At 51.2% G+C, this 14889-nt stretch overlaps 2 protein-coding genes across 3 annotated transcripts; both read left to right on the top strand.

The window, feature by feature from the left end:
* Positions 1-298: 298 nt before the first annotated feature.
* LOC123040316 (proline-rich protein 4) lies at positions 299-1357 on the top strand. Its single transcript, XM_044463201.1, has 2 exons — positions 299-534; positions 630-1357. Exons 1-2 carry the CDS (start codon positions 393-395, stop codon positions 1121-1123), a joined length of 636 nt encoding a protein of 211 aa, XP_044319136.1. The 5' UTR covers positions 299-392; the 3' UTR covers positions 1124-1357.
* A 3905-nt stretch (positions 1358-5262) lies between these two features.
* On the top strand, positions 5263-6708 carry LOC123040314 (BRD4-interacting chromatin-remodeling complex-associated protein-like). Of its 2 annotated transcripts, none has more exons than XM_044463199.1 (2): positions 5263-5777; positions 5889-6708. In XM_044463199.1, the coding sequence occupies exon 2, from the start codon at positions 6018-6020 to the stop codon at positions 6462-6464; it is 447 nt and encodes a 148-aa protein (XP_044319134.1). In that variant the 5' UTR covers positions 5263-5777; positions 5889-6017; the 3' UTR covers positions 6465-6708. Both variants share the same exon structure in this region, with proteins under 2 accessions (XP_044319134.1, XP_044319135.1).
* The last annotated feature ends 8181 nt before the right edge of the window (positions 6709-14889 follow it).

The following is a 14889-nucleotide window of genomic DNA, read 5'->3' as shown; positions in this document are numbered from 1 at the left end:
ACTACTACTACGAACTTACGCTGCATGCACACACGCACGCAAATGCATGTGCATGCCGAGAGACGCGGCCGGTGCCTACCTACGTACTCCACCACCAAACCAAGTCGATCACCAACAGCGACGTGGACGCACATGCACCGACCGATCCGATCATGCAGCGGACGCCGTATTAACTTTGCCATCTGAAATTTCGGCGAGTTAGCCGGCCTCTCCTTGTCACGCATCACTTCGCCGCCCACCACACCCCTTCGTGCTTCGAGCATGCATGCAGCCAGATCATCGGCCGAGCTGGATCGATCAATGTCGAGGCCTATATAAGCCATGCGTCGCCTGTTCCATTCATCCATCCATCAGCCACTTCACACAGGCAAGCAAGTGGTAGAGGTTCAGACATGGCAGCTCCGAGAGCACTCGTCCTCGCCGTCCTGCTGGCGGTCGCCGTTGCCAACGCCGAGGCGGTGTCCGTCGTCGTCGGCCTGGCCAAGTGCGCTGACTGCACCATGAAGAACATCAAGGCCGAGGAAGCCTTCAAGGGTAAGCGCTAGCTAGCTAGATTTGATAGAATACTCCACTTTGTAAAGGCATGATGTTATTCTGCTCACTGTTGTTCTGCCATGAATGTACAACAGGTCTTCAGGTGGCGATCAAGTGCAAGAACAACGCTGGTGACTACGAGAGCAAGGCGGTGGGTGCCCTCGACGGCACCGGTGCCTTCAGCGTGCCCCTCGCCGCCGACCTCCACGGCGCCGACTGCGTTGCACAGCTCCACAGCGCCGCCTCCAACGCGCCATGCTCGGGCCAGGAGCCATCCAAGATCGTACCGGTGTCTGAGGGCACCACCTTCGGTGTCGTCGCCGGCGCCAAGACAGACACGGTGGCATCGCCAGAGTGCGCGTCCGCAACCCTGTGCGGGCCGATCAAGAAGCACATCATCGAGCACTTCCATCACAAGAAGCCCGTGCCGCCCAAGCCGGAGCCCAAGCCCCAGCCCCACCCGGACTATGGCCCCGTGCCCAAGCCCGAACCCAAGCCGAAGCCCCACCCGGACTATCACCCCGTCCCTCCCACGCCCACTTACGGCGGCGGCGGTGGCGGTGGCGGTGGATACCACGGACACCACTGACTCCGATCTGCCACCCTCCCGCCCAGCACTGAGATGGCTTGTTGCTGTCAGTGAGTGAATGAGGTTGCTATTTATATGTGCACGGGTTAGCTTGGTCTTCTATCATTCAGAATAACAGTTCTGAGGGATAAGTACGGGTGTCAGGCAAATGTATGGGTCATGGGCCATTTTTTCCCAAGGTTTGTAATACCGGTGTGAATTTTGGTAATGAAAAGTTACTCGATCATTATATCTTGATCAATCAAGTACATTCATTTTTTTTCAACCGCAAAAAAAAAGTACATTCATTTTTCCCTGTCCGCCAACATCCGTCCGGGCGGATGTGTCATGCAATTGCGTCCTTCACGGATGTGTCATGCAATTGTGTCCTTCAAATTTTGTCCTAGGTACTTGTCGGGCCTTCTCTCTTTGTCAAATTTTCTAGAGCAATAACAATTCGATCATACATTTAAATGGTTGCAAAAAAATGTAACCAATAGCAAAATCATCGGATACTCAATAAGTTTTGTACATCTATATATCGACCCCAAAAGCAATGAACCGGCTGTCCATATCAAATGCCTCAATTTTTGGCCTACTTTCCCCTCTCCTTTTACACAAGGCGTGTGTACATGCTATCATGCAAGTCGTGAACAAGCTTGGCCGCGTCGTGATCCAAGTCATCAGCCTCCATGTACTAGACCTTTTGCTCCTCACACACTTACTTGACCGCAAGCTTCCTATCCTTAAACTCAATCTTCTTCTTTTGGATTTCCACGAACAATTTCCTCCATGATCTCATTGTGCTTGGCACATGCCTCTTCTTACTTCGCCATGATGTCCTATAATTTCCCCGTCGTCTTGGCCGCCACTCCTTCTCGCTTCCTTTCTCATTCACCCATTTATTTCCCGTTGACCTAGCCACATGGGTGGCTAGTGCAAGCCCTCCTAGAAATTGCACCGATTGGATCACCACCTTCATCACTTGCTTTGGGTTGGTGGTCTTGAGAGAATTGGTAATGCTGCTCCACTTGCTTTGCGCATTCAACTTGTACCAACAATGCATCATCATGAATGGCTTGCCCTCAATCTTGTGGTACAACATGGCTACCCGTCCGGGCTAGCAAAGCAATACAATGACATGATCAACAAGTTGCAACATAGAGAAAATCAATCAAATGACCAACACATAGAGCATCACGAAGAAAAGTTACGAACTCAAGGAGTGTTGACACACAACTTAGTCACTAGTTTTCTATTTGTGCATACGGACCGTGATACTTTGTTGATGGCCCCTTGAATGATGTACCATTGTTGGCTTAGCAACTTCCTTGTTGTAGGGCTCATAATGCTTTTCCCATGAAACCAATCGTGCACACTTTGCCAAAATGCCGAGCCCTTTTTCTCCGTACATTGAAACGGTTCAACACTTGTGCCTAACCACATCAAACAAAATAATTCATCCTCCTTGTTCGAGTACGCCAAATCCCTCTTTTTATTTCTGTCCGCATCGAGCACCGATGACTACCGGGTGTCCGTCAACGTCTCTTGCTCCGGATGCGGTAAGTAGTCATCATAGACCTGTACATCTTCATGGCCGTCACCATTAAGGATCATGTTCATCATTGCCTCGTTGCTCAGTCGCCGCCATCGAGCTTAGGGGAGGCATTCCGCCAAACAGTGATTGGGCACCGTCGGACATGGGCTCCTTGGACGGAAGCCGCAACTGGACGAGTGTCGGCGACTCGGTGAACATGTAGTCATTGTTGTGGTCGATGATGTAGAGTGGAGGGTGGCCGGAGATGAAGGATGCAATTGAGTACTGCGATGATTGCTGCACTCCGGGTTGATCGTATTGATTGGTGGCAAAGTAGATAGGTGCCTTGTACTGGGTGGGCCAGAGCGGCGATTGCCCGAAGGGCACCGACACGGTGGTCTGTTGGTATGAGCGCAATCGCTTGTACCACGCCACTTCTTTTCTTCTGATCGCGCGGCGACACCTTATTCTTTCCCGAAAATCTTTGGTTATTTCCTAATCTTCTTCCAAAAATTAATCTCATGAATATTTGACGGGTTTACGTCTTTATATACCTTTGGGGAGTGCTCTCCTTTAGCCATTGACAAACCAATCTATTCCAGTTGCATATTAAGTTTTATGTAAAGGCAAGCATCTCTTAGGCCATGACACGCTCATGGGACGAATGCCAGATGACCTCGCAGGAGGAGGAGGGTCGCCTTTGCAGCCGGCGGATGCCCACCACATGGATCAAGCCCATTCCACGAGGAGGATTTCGAGCTGGAAGACGCTTCTCCCGATGCGTTGGGACGAGGTCTCAAGCATGATTGGCGAATGTGGGATCAAGGTGGAGATAGCTCATCTGAGGAAGAAGTCCCCAAGGAGGGTACCCCAACCGTCGTGGATGGCCATACCATCCATATATCGTTGGAGGGTACCTATCAATAAACTTGTCACACCACACCACCGGCAAGAAGATCAATATTGGGGCTCATATATCTGTCAAGCTTCCTAGAGCATGGTAGAAGAAGTACCCCGTCAACCCCAATTATGCACGGAAGCCGCATCCTATCAACATCAACGAGCACATTCGTTGGCTTGAGGTACATGCTAATGGGTCACCCATCAACCGTGATCCTTTGCATGAACATCTCAGGCAGTTGGAGAAAAAGATTGTTGAGGACACTAAGTCCAGTAGTCCACTCTCAACGCCTGCCTCACTGCCAACCTAGAGGAAATTGTGCGGATGAACCAACATCACATCGCTGACCTAGAGAAGACTAATGAGTTGTTCCATCAGGCCCTTGCATACAACACTTCCACTACAAGGGAGAAGAAACCCCGAGGTACCATCGACTGAGAGGGATTATTAGATCCTGCCGGTTTAGTGCTTAAGCTTGGGGAGATTCATATATAAGCCCTTACATCTTTACCGTTTTCATATGTTTACTTTCCTCAAAATTGAGTTAGTTTATTTTCAGTTTGCATAATACGTAAATTGCAAAAAAGCTCCCCATGAGTATGGGAGGAACTATCTATCTACGATCAGCGTGTCTTAATGATGAATGATGATACTACAACGTTCAATATTTCTATTGGAGATATGAATTAGGTTGAGTTCTAGTGTACTTGTTACTTTTGAATGACTATAGGGTCTTCCACACCCACTAGTCTTGATAGTTAAGTGTAGGTTGTCAATCCTAACATGTTAGGTTATTTTTGGCTTCACTAGCTTGTCAAAAAGTGGAATAAAAAGATGAAAATAAATTTTTCGCCAAAAAATATTGTGGCATAGAACGAGTAGCAAGTAGACCTGGAACTCTCAAACCATGAACACTACACCGTTTTGAAATTAGCACTTGGCTACATCCTCGAATTCGATGGTTTCATACTAAGGGTGCGATCCATAGAGGGGCTGTATGTTCAGTTCTAGTTCGAGGGTTATGTTTGTGGGACTTCAAGAACACGATCTTCAGCAACTCTTTTTCCGATGCAACTTGTTGTTGGTAAGATCAAATCTAACCTTGTATGGGATCATGTGAACTTGAACTATTAGCCTTCGATCTTTTGTTCTGTTTACCAACTTCTCTTGTTGGAATATCATGTCAACTATATGTTGATCATCTTCTATCTGTTTTTTCGTGGATTAAACATAACTGAAAGCTGCTCATATTTTCACAACATTCTACTTGTGAACAACAAAGCAGTGCTCACTGGTACTGTACCGCAAGCTCCCTACTCCCCAAAATGGACATACACTTTACAGCAATTTTGATGTCGATCCAACACCAGCTTACCACCAGCAAACAGGGTACTACTACGAACTTACGCTGCATGCATGCATGCACGCACTCACGCAAATGCATGTGCATGCCGAGAGACGCGGCCCGTGCCTACCTACGTACTCCACCACCAAACCAAGTTGATCACCAATAGCGACGTGGAGGCACACGCACCGACCGATCCGATCATCCAGCCGGCGCGGTATTCAACTCGCCATCTGAAATTTCGGTGAGTTAGCCGGCCTCTCGTTGTCACGCATCACTTCGCCGGCCACCACACCACCCATCGAGCTGCGCCGATCAATGCGGCGGCCTATAAAAGCCATGCGTCGCCTGTTCCATCCATTCATCCATCAGCCACTTCACACAGGCAAGCTGAGTTCGATTCACGGGTTCAGACATGGCGGCACGAGAGGAGGAAGATGCTTCGATCTCTTCATCCTGGGCGTCAGTTCAGTTCATGCCCACACTCTGTTTTAGCAGGTCCTCAATCCTGCTTGATGGTCGCTTCCCTCGGTACTGTTTGTTGCGGTCTTCTGCTAGTGCAAGCTATGGGCTTTGTTTTAATTTTTCTTTCAAGCTTGTGCGCGGCGTTGAGTTGTAAGCTCCCTAGAATGCTCCCTTGTATTGTTGGGCCGATGTGGTCTGTTGTTTGTCTGTAATTCCTGGCCAGTTGATGGTTTTGTTAATTCAAAGTCGGGCTCTTCGCGAGCCTTCATTCTAAAAAAAAACATGGCGGCTCCAACGAGAGCACTGGTCCTCACCGTCCTCCTGGCGACCGCCGTTTCCAACGCCGAGGCGGCGTCCGTCGTCGTCGGTCTGGCCAAGTGCGCCGACTGCACCAGGAAGAACATCAAGGCCGAGGAAGCCTTCAAGGGTAAGCTACATATGCAGCTCAATCGTACTACTACTATATACACACCCGAAATACACACCTATATAGATGGAGATCGGCTCATGGTTGTCCTCTGCCGTCAACGTACCTCAGGTCTCCAGGTGGCGATCAGGTGCAAGAACGTCTACGGCGACTACGAGAGCAAGCAAGGCGGTGGGTGCCCTCGACGGCACCGGCGCCTTCAGCGTGCCCCTCGCTTCTGACCTCCATGGCGCCGACTGCATGGCTCAGCTCCATAGCGCCGCATCCAACGCGCCGTGCCCTGGCCAGGAGCCATCCAAGATCGTGCCGGTGTCCGAGGGCACCACCTTCGGTGTCATCGCCGGCGCCAATACCGCCACGCCATCCGTGGCGTCGCTCGAGTGTGCGTCCATGACCCTGTGCGGGACAATCAAGAAGCACATCATCGAGCACTTCCACCACAAGAAGCCCGTGCCACCGAAGCCGGAGCCCAAGCCCCAGCCTCACCCGGACTACCACCCCGTGCCCAAGCGGCCAAGCCGGAGCCGAAGCCGCAGCCCCACCCAGACTACCATCCCGTCCCTCCCATGCCCACCTACGGCGGTGGCGGTGGCGGTGGATACCATGGACACCACTGACTCCAGTGATCCAGTCTCTACCACCTTCCGGGCCAGCACTGAAATCCCCATGGTTTCGTGCTCTGGGTGACGTTGCTATTTATGATCGCCGCATGCACGGTTGGTTTAGCCTTTTATCATTCCCTACCCTGTTTTTCAATATTTGCATAATGACTTCAGAATAAGTGTTATGAGGGTCAGGGGTCAGTGTGTCAGACAAGTGTGTGGGTGTTGGTGTTTCTTTACCAAGGTTTGTAATATTTCTGCCAATTTTTGTAAGAAGTTACTATGTATGAATCAAGCTATAATCAATTGCGAAGTACACCCTTTCCCAACCGTTGTCATTTTCCATGAAGACGCAATATTACGAGGAACACCGTGCATTCCATTTTGACTTCGAAGCAGAGATGCTTGGTTTTTATAATTCAGTATGAGAAAGCTTATGATAAAGTTAATCTATGATTTTCATGTGAGCCATCCAACGCTATTCACAAATTAATCTATATTTGTCCGGTTGGGAGGAGAGACAAAAAGGGGATACCATGCATGCAGATACTTTTGATGGGATATTGTGGTGTGGTATCTGGTTCGGAAGAGAATGAGGGGAGGGGGGCCATGCATGTGAAGATAGAGAGAAAAGAGAGGAAGACCGGAGGCTTTGTGTTGGTCAAGTGCATGTCCGGACTCCGGCAAACCCCCCTCCCCCTCCACATTTGTTACTAGGATGCCGGAATTCGTACGTACGGACTGCTCAGCGGACATATATAGGTTCCCATTGGATGACAAAAGTGTTCCAGAACTGTGGCCAGGACATATAGGGGAGGTTTGAGGGTACGCTTTGGAGATGCCCTTACTAATATGCCATGGTTATGATAATCCTTTTTATATGGATAATCCAAACTTTTAAATATGGTTATATAATTAATTGGTACAGTTTTAAATATTAACTAGCAATACTTGTATTTATATGCTTATGACATTAGATATGTGCTTCTTATATTTTATTTGGATTACTTTAGTACCTTCTAGTGCTTTATGTGTTAAGTGTATAATTACTAATATTTACTTTGGTTTTATGTATAATTTTAGTTTAGAGCATGTATATATTCGTCATATATGCATGTAGTATGTCTGTTTCTGATCTGTGTCCGATTTGTCACCGTACCATGTCTGAATCCAACATAATCCGGTATTCGAATCTGCATCCATACCACATTTGTCTTGCTTTCAAATCCAAAAAACAGAATAGGGTATGGCATGCACATTATCCGTCTGAATCTGATCCGATTTCACTCCTACTCGATTTTATGAGACTTCTGACCTTTTCAAAGTCCGATCTTCAAGAACTTTCAAAAAAAACTTTATCACACATACCTGAATCCCCCTTTGATAATATTGGCATGTCTTTGGATCCAAAGTGATATTCGATCACTAAATACTATGAAATCGCATCTTTTGGGACATAAGATGATAAACACTGAGAGAAAACATTAGTACTGTTAATCAAGCTATCATATATCATCAAAACCTACTAAAGGCAATAGGTGCACTTTTCAGTTCCCCTTGATGTCCAGGCCCTCCTGCCTCCCCAGGACTCCCATGACGAGATCACTTGGGATAATCTCGTCGAGTCGGCCAATGAGGATGGCATGACCATGGCCGAAGAGGAGAGGAGGCTCCAGAAGGCGATAGAGGCCTCCACTTCCACCACTAAGGCCCACGCTTGGCCAAACATGAGCATATGCTCAAGGATACAACAGAGCCTTACACCTTCGAGACCGCCGCCTGGGCCAAGCGGGATGGACGGATGAGGGCTGCCCAGGCGGCTGCCGCCATGATCATGGAAATATCTTTCTCCTACTCCTATGACGAGCACAATCCATGCTATGTCGTCCCATTGCGTCCTTAGATATTTGCAGTATGTCTTAGAACCTATCCATGTCTATGTCACATTCGGAAACTATCTATGCATGGTTATATGTAGTCACATTTGGACTTGAGTTTGACATTTTGAGATTAATGTATTGCAAATTTTGTGAAATTGTGTGACGCTCAACACCTAAAAGTTTGTGTCATCTTCCTTTGAAATTGGATGTTAAATGGAGCGATATAAACAACAAAGTAAATGAGAGAAACAGGAGAGGAAATGATGCTACAGCTTATGAAACCTGACTGTGCACATTTACTCTGGAGACATTAGTTTTCCTTCTAAAGGCCCTTTGGAACGAATATAAAAGCCACATAAGGGCAGCTCCACTGCGAACCCCTAAAAAGGACACAATAATCGTCTGCCGACGCGCCCAGATGCGTCCGGAAAAAGTGATATGGGAGCCGGATATCCAACCGTTCCCGCATACATTTTTGAAGTGAATTTGAATAAACCAGATAACATTCATGCAAACTGGATGATTTTCATCTAAATCGGATCAAAATCATTACATTTCACCATATTTCAACTAAACTATAGCGGACTAGACTTTTTTAACCTAGTCTAAATGATCGCCAGCCACAGTGGCGTCCGTTCCCATGGCAGTCTTCACCATGTCCGACAAGCTAACGAGTTGTGATCCCCGACAAGACGTGGGCAGTGGTCTTCCTGGGACTCAAGCCATGGTGGCCTTCCATGTTCTACTTTTCCATGCCGTTGTCCGCCATATCGATGGCACTGGACGTGCAAGGTCGGGTCTTGGTCATTGTGGCGGGGCGCGAACCGCAGTGGTGGCATGGCCGATGCGGAGCTAGCGATGTCCGCGGTTGCCTGCGCAACCTCTTCCTCTGCCACCGCGTCGATATCCGTGAACAAGGCATATATGTTCGCCCGCTGGATACGCAGTTGCAATCCCGCATGAACTTGTCCAACGCCCACTGCTCATCCAAGAAGCTCGGTTCCTCCGTGACCATGCCTTGATGACATCGTCATTCGCCTGCTCGTCGATGATTTGCCTCCCCTCCCCGCCCCCGCGATCCGGTGCTCGTCAAGGAGCCAGAGGGTGTAGTGCTGCCCCGTCCCCGGTTCCTGTTGGGACGCCGTGACAGGTGACACTGGCTGCTTTTCAGCCACAATGACATTGAAGTGCAACTACGCAGGCTAGGGCATCAGATCATCGTCAGACGCCTCCTCTTCGCTAACCTCCGACGAGCTAGCTGGCAAGCCATCCTCAGTCTGTCGCGCACGACGGGCCACCCGGTCGGCCCCAATGCAGGCCAACTCTTCCTTCTACTCCATCATGAGGCTCTCCCACATATGTCTACAGCTCGTGGTCATGGATGACGTGGTGTGGTCGTGCTGGTCGTGCAAGGGGAGGAGGCAGCGTTTAAATAGCTACACCATTCGGGACACGTGGCGTGGTGTTCCAATACGGGTGCCGGAGTAGGTTTCTCTGCTGCCGCACCAGTTTAATGCTGACAAGAAGATGAGCGAGATCCAGTTTGAATGCGGTGCACAGTCGTCCAGCCCCGCCAGGTCACGCGTCTCCGGTATTGGAACATGCACGGAGAATAGGCAACGCCTTTTGCTGACATGCCGCTTCAATAACTGCTGCTGCAGTAAGAGGTTGTATCCGCTCTAGGCCGGCCTGCATGAGGCGTTGGCACTCTGGACCGGCATGAATGCGCGGCAACCGCTTTGCAGGTTAGAGTGTGCGGGCGTGGGAGAGGATTTGGGTGGGACCGGGTTGGCGGCCGGGTACGTGGCAGCGGTCTAGACGCCCGCAAAGCCCCTGGTTTGCGTCCGCTTGTGGAAAAGTAGACGTTTGAACTACTCTATGGACCGATGAGGTGCCACGTTGGATTGACAAAATGCCCTTTAGACAGCTCGGTCTAGACGATGACGAGCGATTTGAGATTCGGCATTGGAGATGCTATAAGAGTTGGTAACCAGCCAGGCCAATCCACGCTGCGAGCTCCAACTCTTGTTGCACTGGTATATTAATGCCCGGCTGGCGCACCGCACTCGCGGAAATGAAAGACGGAGAATCAGTTACGCTCTGACTTATGTAGGCTCCCTAGCAAAGGGCATGTACGGCGTGGAACCTACGACGATGCGATCGACCACCAGCCGATGCAAAGTCGATCACCAACCGATCGAGTAATGACTAACGACGTGCGGGGATCAAATCGGGGATCGATGCATGCAGTGGACACTGGAATCAACCCGAGTTTTAATTCGGAGATAAATACCCTCACTGTTAGACTATGTATAGCTTCTGTACTTATGTACGTATATTGTACATATTGTAACACATCCATTATATATAATGAGATAAGCCACCCCTAGAGGGTTGTGCTGGTTCCCCCAAAACTTATTGTCTTACATGTTATCACGCTAGGTTACGATCGCTTCCGCTTCCAAACCCTAATACCCGCACCGCCGCCGCAGCCGCAGCCGCCGCCGCCTTCACCGCCGCCATGTCGAGCGCCGCCACCACCGGTTCCACTGCTGCGGGGTTCCTCCCGGCCTCTCTTGCGGCTCTGCTCAACCTCCCGCTCGATGCCGTCGCCGTTCCGGCTCCGATCGGGACCAGGAGCATCGGCTCCGTCTACTCCACGCCGCCGGCGCCCTCGCTTGGGCGCGACCTCGTGGTCCACACCACGGCGCCGCCGTCCGCTGCGGACTCCGCGGGCGTCGTCCCGCCGCTCCTGCCGCAAGCGGATCACACCGCCCCGCTGGCAGGGTTGGCGGCGTCCGCCCCGGCCGCGGGCCTTGCGGTGTCCGACCCGGCCGCGAGCTTTGCGATGTCCGCCCTGGCTGCGGTCCCGCCTCCTCCCGCATCGGCTTCGGTGCCTCCGGCTGCCTCCATGGTGTTTGCACCCCAGGCAGCCCCCTCGATGGGATCGTCTTCGCCGCCGCCGTTTCACTTCGGTCATCTCATCACCATCAAGCTCTCCGCCGACAACTACATCTTCTGGCGTGCGCAGGTTCTCCCGCTCTTGGGGAGTCACTACCTGCTAGGCTACGTCGACGGATCGCTTCCCTGCCCACCCGCACTGGTAGACAGCGTGCACGGTCCGGTCTACAATCCGGCCCATCGCGTCTGGACGGGGCAGGACCAGGCGAACCTCTCCTCCATCCAGGGGTCGCTCTCGCCGGCAGTTGCCGGACTTGTTGTCTTCGCGAAGACGTCTCATGAGGCCTGGACCATCCTTGAGCGAACCTTTGCAGCGCAGTCCCAGGCTCGTGTCTCTGCACTCCGTCGTCAGCTTGGAGAGTGTCAGAAGCTTGACTCCACTGCCACTGAGTTCTACAACAAGGTCAAGGGCCTCGCCGACACATTGGCCTCCATTGGACAGCCCCTCACCGACTCCGAGTTCAACTCGTTTATTGTCAATGGTCTTGATGAGGAGTATGATGCCTTAGTCGAGATCATCAACGAGCGGGGCAACTCGACACCCATGCTGGCACACGAGGTTTTCTCTCGGCTCCTTCTCACTGAGCAACGGGTCGAGACACGCCGCTCCAGGGGCACTGGCTCCCTCTCGGCCAACGCCGCCACCAAGGGTGGCCGCTCTTCTTCATCACCCCGGTCTCCCTTGGGGCTGCCACCGTCGCCCGCCTCGGCCCCCCCACCTACTGCGACCTTACCGGGGGCTGGCGGTCCACGTGTGTGCCAGCTTTGTGGCCGCGATGGGCACTGGGCCTCCAAGTGTCATAAGCGCTTCCAGCGAAGCTTCCTTGGTCTTGGCAATGACGGCAAAGATACACGCAACAATGCCCGTCAGGTCGCCATGGCTGATCGTCCCGCGCCGCAGAAGCAACAGGGACACACTCAGTCCTACTCCATCGATCCACACTGGTACATGGACTCTGGGGCGACAGAGCATCTGACCAGCGAGATGGGGAAGCTTCACACTCGTGAACCCTATCATGGCTCCGACAAGATCCACACCGCCAATGGAGCAGGTATGCACATCTCTCATATTGGTCAAGCATCTCTTCTCACTAGACATGCCAATAGGAGTCTTCAGCTTCGCAATGTTCTTCGAGTTCCATCTGTGACCCGTAATCTTCTTTCAGTTCCTAAACTCACACGTGATAATAATGTGCTTTGTGAATTTCACCCTTTTGATCTTTTTATTAAGGATCGGGGCACGAGGGACATTCTTCTTAGTGGGCGGTTGTGCCAGGGCCTCTACCGTCTGGAGCATCCTGGCGTCGCCCGTGTTTTCAGTGGAGTTCGGGTCTCTCCGTCACAGTGGCATGCTCGTCTTGGTCACCCGGCCACACCTATTGTCCGTCATATTTTGCGTCGTCATGAGCTTCCTAGTTTGTCTAGTAATAAAGATGTAGCAGTGTGTGATGCTTGTCAGCAGGGGAAGAGTCATCAACTTCCTTTTTCGGAGTCCAGTCGTGAGGTGAAACATCCTTTAGAACTTGTGTTTTCAGATGTATGGGGTCCTGCTCAGACTTCTGTCAGTGGTCATAATTACTATATCAGTTTCGTTGATGCTTATAGTCGCTTTACCTGGCTTTACCTTATTAAACGCAAATCTGATGTGTTTGATATTTTTGTTCAGTTTCAAAAACATGTTGAACGTCTTCTCAAGCACAAAATTGTTCATGTCCAGTCGGACTGGGGGGGGGCGAGTATCGCAACCTCAACTCCTTCTTTCAGTCGCTTGGGATAGCTCATCGTTTAGCATGTCCACATACACATCAGCAGAATGGTTCAGTCGAACGTAAGCATCGTCATATTGTTGAAGCTGGTCTTACTCTTTTGGCCCATGCATCTGTTCCGTTTCGGTTTTGGAGTGATGCTTTCACCACTGCATGCTTTCTCATCAACCGTACTCCCACTCGTGTTTTAAACATGAAGACTCCCATTGAGGTTCTCCTTAATGAACAACCTGATTATACCTTTTTCAAGGTATTTGGGTGTGCTTGCTGGCCGCATCTTCGTCCATATAATAAGCGCAAGCTTGAGTTTCGTTCTAAGAAGTGTGTTTTTCTTGGCTATAGCTCTCTTCATAAAGGTTACAAATGTCTTCATGTTCCCACTAATCGTGTCTATATATCTCGGGACGTCGTGTTTGATGAGCATGTTTTTCCCTTTGCCAAACTTCCTGTGTCCACTGTCGAACCACCATCTCTGCATTCATCCTCTGTTGCTTCTGACCAATTTGATGATGTTGCATACTCTCCTTTGCTGTTACCTAACCATGGTGCAGGAACCGGACGTGGGGCTCGTTTGGAGCTGTTGGAGGATTCACCATCATCATCGCCGCCTTCTGATGGGCACGTCGATCGCCCTATGTTGCATGGCATCGATTCGCGTGCCCATGCATGGTCACCCGAAGAGCCCGTCGCGCCGAGCATCTCCACTGCTCGGTCCGCTACGCCAGCGACCGCCGAGTCTCCAGCGGCTCGGCCCTCTTCGCCAGCGGCCGCCGAGTCTTCAGCGGCTCGGCCTGTCACGCCGTCTTCGCCCGCGGCTCGGCCCGTCACGCCGTCTTCGCCTGCAGCTCGGGTCCGCGACGCCGTCCTCACGTCGCCTTCATCCGCGGATCGGCCCGCGACACCGGCCGCGCCACGGCCCACTATGCCGGGCTCGCCATCGGCCCGGTCTGTGACGCCGGCGTCGCCAGCTGCTTCGTCTGCTCTGCCGGTTTCGCCGGTGGGCCGGCCTTCTTCGCCGACCGAGCCCGAGGCTACTGTGTCTGGCTCCTCGTCACCGGCTGACTCGTCAACGTCGCCGTCCTCCAGCCCGTTGCAGGCTGCTCCGTCGACCTCGGTGGTTCCTGTGTCCCGACCACATACACGCAGTCGCAGTGGCATTTTCAAACCTAAGGAACGTAAGGATGGTACGGTTGCTTGGTTGGCTGCTTGTTTGGCTGCTGCTGTTGCGGATCCATCTTCTGAGCCTCGCTCATATCAGGCTGCCCTGCGCATTCCACATTGGCGAGAGGCTATGGAGCAGGAGTTTCATGCTCTCCTTCGTAACAAGACATGGACTCTCGTTCCTCCACCACCACGGGTAAATGTTATTGACTCAAAATGGGTATTCAAAGTGAAGAAGCATTCGGATGGATCTATTGAGCGTTACAAAGCGCGACTTGTTGCTCGCGGTTTTCGGCAGCGCCATGGTCTTGACTATGAGGACACCTTCAGTCCTGTCGTCAAGCCTACCACTATTCGGCTTCTTCTCTCCATTGCTGTTTCTCGTGGTTGGTCACTTCGTCAACTTGATGTGCAGAATGCTTTTCTACATGGATTTTTGGAGGAAGAGGTTTATATGAAACAGCCGCCTGGTTTCTCTGATCCTGATCGTCCTGACTATATCTGTCGTCTCTCCAAAGCACTATATGGTTTGAAGCAAGCTCCTCGTGCCTGGCATGCCCGCCTTGCCTCTGCCCTTCGTGCTCATGGGTTTGTGCCGTCCACTGCTGACACTTCATTATTTCTTCTACAGAAGCCAGAAGTCACTATGTATCTTTTGGTATATGTCGATGATATTATCCTTGTCAGCTCTTCTCAGTATGCTGCTGATGCTCTTGTCTGCTCTCTTGGTGCTGATTTTGCG

Source organism: Triticum aestivum, chromosome 2B, assembly GCF_018294505.1.
Source record: "Triticum aestivum cultivar Chinese Spring chromosome 2B, IWGSC CS RefSeq v2.1, whole genome shotgun sequence".
NCBI classification, from domain to species: Eukaryota; Viridiplantae; Streptophyta; class Magnoliopsida; order Poales; family Poaceae; genus Triticum; species Triticum aestivum.
Note: the sequence above shows the minus strand (reverse complement) of the source record. Positions and strands in the feature narration are given on the sequence as shown.